Raw genomic sequence first — 3,874 nt, 5'->3', positions numbered from 1 at the left:
AGACAAACTGAAGTGCACAGAGGCTGGGGCTGGGGTCTCGAATGCAGATGTAGTAAAGAGGAAAATACCCAGGAGGCTGGGATATGATTAGGAAATGAGAAGCAAATAAGAGCTCCCCAATCTTCTACTCCTTAAGGGATGGTGAAGCTCATGATAGCATATACAAATTATGCAGTTAAATATTTTTCTAAGGGAAATGAAAACTTATATAGTATAGCAGGAGGAGTGTGTCTGAGAATTGTCTGGACTTGTCATTATCTTCTGCACTCTGAGCAGGACTCCAAGCCCAGGAACAGCAGATGCCCAACAGCAGCTCCATCAATGAGTTCCTCCTGCTGCCGTTGGCAGACACGCGGCAGCTGCAGCTCCTGCACTTCTGGCTCTTGCTGGGCATCTACCTGGCTGCCCTCCTGGGCAACGGCCTCATCAGCACAGCCGTAGCCTGCGACCAGCGCCTGCACACCCCCATGTACTTCTTCCTCCTAAACCTGGCCCTCCTCGACCTGGGCTGCATCTCCACCACTCTCCCCAAAGCCATGGCCAACGCCCTCTGGGACACCAGGGCCATCTCCTATGCAGGATGTGCTGCACAGCTCTTTTTCTTTCTCTTCTTCATGTCAGCAGAGTTTTCCCTTCTCACCATCATGTCCTATGACCGCTACGTTGCCATCTGCAAGCCGCTGCACTATGGGACCCTCCTGGGCAGCAGAGCTTGTGCCACCATGGCAGCAGCTGCCTGGGGCGCTGGGGTTCTCAATTCCCTGCTGCACACTGCCAGTACGTTTTCACTGCCTCTCTGCCAAGGGAATGTTGTCAACCAGTTTTTCTGTGAAATCCCCCAGATCCTCAAGCTCTCCTGCTCAGGCTCCTACCTCAGGGAAGTTGTGTTTCTCATTTTTAGTGTCAGTTTAGTCTTTGGGTGCTTTGTTTTCATAGTTGTGTCCTATGTGCAGATCTTCATGGCCGTACTGAGGATGCCTTCTCAGCAGGGAAGGCACAAAGCCTTCTCCACGTGCCTCCCTCACCTGGCCGTAGTCTCCCTATTTCTCCTCACTGTCTTTTATGCCTACCTGAAGCCACCCTCCGTCTCCTTGCCATCCATGGACCTGATGGTGGCAGTTCTGTACTCAGTGGTTCCTCCAACACTGAACCCTATTATCTACAGCATGAGGAACAGGGAGATCAAGCACGCTCTCAGGAAGGTGTTGCAGTAAGCACTATTTCAGCTTCAGTAAAGCGCATATCATTCCTGTGATTCGCAGTGATGGCTGTTTATGTTTTATGCATCTTTGATTGTTTGATTGTGTGTGACACTGCAATCTGCAAAAAAAAAGTTGTGATTTATGTCACTGCTTCTTTCCTACCTACTTTCCGCTTTCTCACTCTAGGAGCTAATGTAAACACGGAACCAGATTCCCCAAGTTGGTAAAAAGATACCTAAAAACTGTTGTAATACAAGAAGAATTTTACAGAGCAGCAGCCATGGATCAAGATAAGGCCTTCACAGAACAGCAGCTGTGGAGCAGGATAAACAGCATGAGAACCAAGAACACCTCTAGGAAAAGAATGAATGGCTTGTGGCTTTGAAGGGGGGTTTTAGGTTTGTTATTGCAGTAGCTTTCCTCCAATTAGTGTGTGTGATTTTTGGACGCCCTCATCTGTCTTCTCTAAAAGTATGGCTTTCCGGGCAATAAATGGATGCAGCTATATGTAACCATATTGGTGTGTGGCTGTTTGTCCTACCATGCTGAACTTTTGCTTTCAGGTTCGCCAACAAAAAAACTTTCAAAACAGACTTTTCCTTAGCTCTTCTCTCTCCCTACCTTTTCTGTGTCTGGGGGAGGTACAGCCACAGACAGCAGCACAATGTGCTCTTTTCATTCCTGCTCTCTTTACACTGCCACAGTGCTCTCAAGTCCTCTCATTTGTGCAGGCCTGAAGGTCTTGTGTGTCTCACAACAGTCCTGTTGTCTCTACAGCAGCACTCTGGGGCTGCAGTCAGTAGCCAGCAATATGAACGGCTGTGTCAGAGCTGGTCTCCTTGCTGGCACTGCCATAACAAGAGGGCTCCTTCAGAGCAGGACCAGAGAACTGGAGGCCTCTTCCAAAGCTGGTGTAAGGAATATACCTCAGGAGCTGCTCCCTGAGAAGACTTTGAGATCTTCTGGTGCTTTTCACTGAGAGACGGTGTCAGATTCAAGAGTCCCAAGGAGATCTGTAACGGACTCAGAACAGTGCTGTGGTTTAGAATTTATGCACTGAGTTAAAGCTATTTACTAATACAGAGAAAATGAAAAGGATAATAATTATGACAAATATATATGCATACACATATAATATATGTAGTAGATTTTCACATATACACAATATATGCAGTTGCAAATAGATATACATAGATACTAATATATACGCATATCTGTTTTCAGGTCCAGGACCTGCTGCAGGGGTTTTAACAGACACGGGCTGAAGCTGGAATGGCTGCTGGGCTATATTGTAGGAGTTGGAGCAACTGCAGAGCTCACTGCCAGAGCTGGAATCACCACACGACCTGCTACTGAAGTTGGAGCAGCCACTGGGCTCATTGGAGGGGTTGGATGGACCACAGGGCTGTACCTCCTGCCATAGTGAATCTTCCTTGGGAAGAATATGTCTCATTTTCTTATCAAAATATTTGGAACAGCTGTGGGGAACTGAATCTCCTTTCAACCCCAGGCTTTTACATCTGAAGATGAGACACCCGCACTGACTGCCTCAGCTGAATGACAGCCCTGCAAAGGGGAATTCAGAGGGTCCCTGCCCTTGTCTGCATGTCTTTTTTATTAAGGGCCAGGAGCAGAGCTTTCCAGATGAGGCATTTGCACTTCTGCTAGGCAAACACGATCTGTTAGGGCAAACTGATGCAGTAAAACAGTTAATCTCAAAGTCAAAATTTAGGTACGTGGGCCCATAAACAAGTACGATGTGTAGTAAACATAAAGGAAGAACATCCTGCATACTAAAGGGAACATTGCCCAAGAAGCTGTCCAGAACCAGGCAGCTTCTATCAAACATGACAATGCAAAAAGGACAGAGCGAGGAAGACTTTGAGCCTTCGCGAGAAAGATGTCTGACTTCATCCCCTAGACCACGGGAGGGAGACCCCCGCTATAAACTGCATGAGGAGAGGGAGAGGCATATGTAAAAGAGTTAGTGGAAAGAATGAATATAGAGGTGAATTCCAGGAAATTTATTGAATATGTATGAGCTTGGCTTTTAAATACGTAACACTTCTGCTTGATGGTGTGCAAGACAGAAGGGGTGATCCTCCTTGAACCTGGCACTGAATAAATGCATATTCATAATATAACACTGGTTTTTAGAGTTTGATTTTGCAAGTCAATTTGGCAACCCAGATGGGACCAGCTCTGTTTGGCTGCGGGGCCAGCTGAGAGGGAGGACACTTTTGGTATACCCTGAGATTTCTCAGAAGGACTCCCTTCCTCACCTGATCACTGCGGGAACAGGCAAAAACCATCCATAGGCAGACCGGTTATGTGTATGGTAAGGGGAGCCCATAAGTCCTGAGGAGACATCCTATACAGGGTACGGCCATCCGTGCTGCCCCTTGGGAGGTGAGCTCATGGCTTAGGTTGCCAGCTGGGGTAGGAAGACTCCTTGGAGGAGTTCCTATGAAAGTCATATGCATGAAAAAAAGAGCAAGCACTCTCCCCCAGGTGGTTGGCAATAGGACAGAGCTAGGTTGGTCTCTCCTACAGGTATGGGATATAGTGGATATCCTGTCAAATGGTAACCTGGGTTCTCCAAGCTGTAATCATGGGGCTTATAGGTTGTATGGCCATTATTATCACCTGCTGTAAGTGTTAGGTACCATGTA

The 3,874-nt window shown here is 47.3% G+C and overlaps 1 protein-coding gene across 1 annotated transcript; it reads left to right on the top strand.

The window, feature by feature from the left end:
- The first annotated feature begins 299 nt into the window (after positions 1-299).
- On the top strand, positions 300-1,214 carry LOC140265281 (olfactory receptor 14J1-like). The gene has a single exon (XM_072361193.1). The coding sequence runs from the start codon at positions 300-302 to the stop codon at positions 1,212-1,214; it is 915 nt and encodes a 304-aa protein (XP_072217294.1).
- Positions 1,215-3,874: the final 2,660 nt, after the last annotated feature.

The sequence above is a fragment of the Excalfactoria chinensis genome, unplaced genomic scaffold (genome assembly GCF_039878825.1).
Source record: "Excalfactoria chinensis isolate bCotChi1 unplaced genomic scaffold, bCotChi1.hap2 Scaffold_82, whole genome shotgun sequence".
In the NCBI taxonomy this organism is placed as follows: domain Eukaryota; kingdom Metazoa; phylum Chordata; class Aves; order Galliformes; family Phasianidae; genus Excalfactoria; species Excalfactoria chinensis.
Note: the sequence above shows the minus strand (reverse complement) of the source record. Positions and strands in the feature narration are given on the sequence as shown.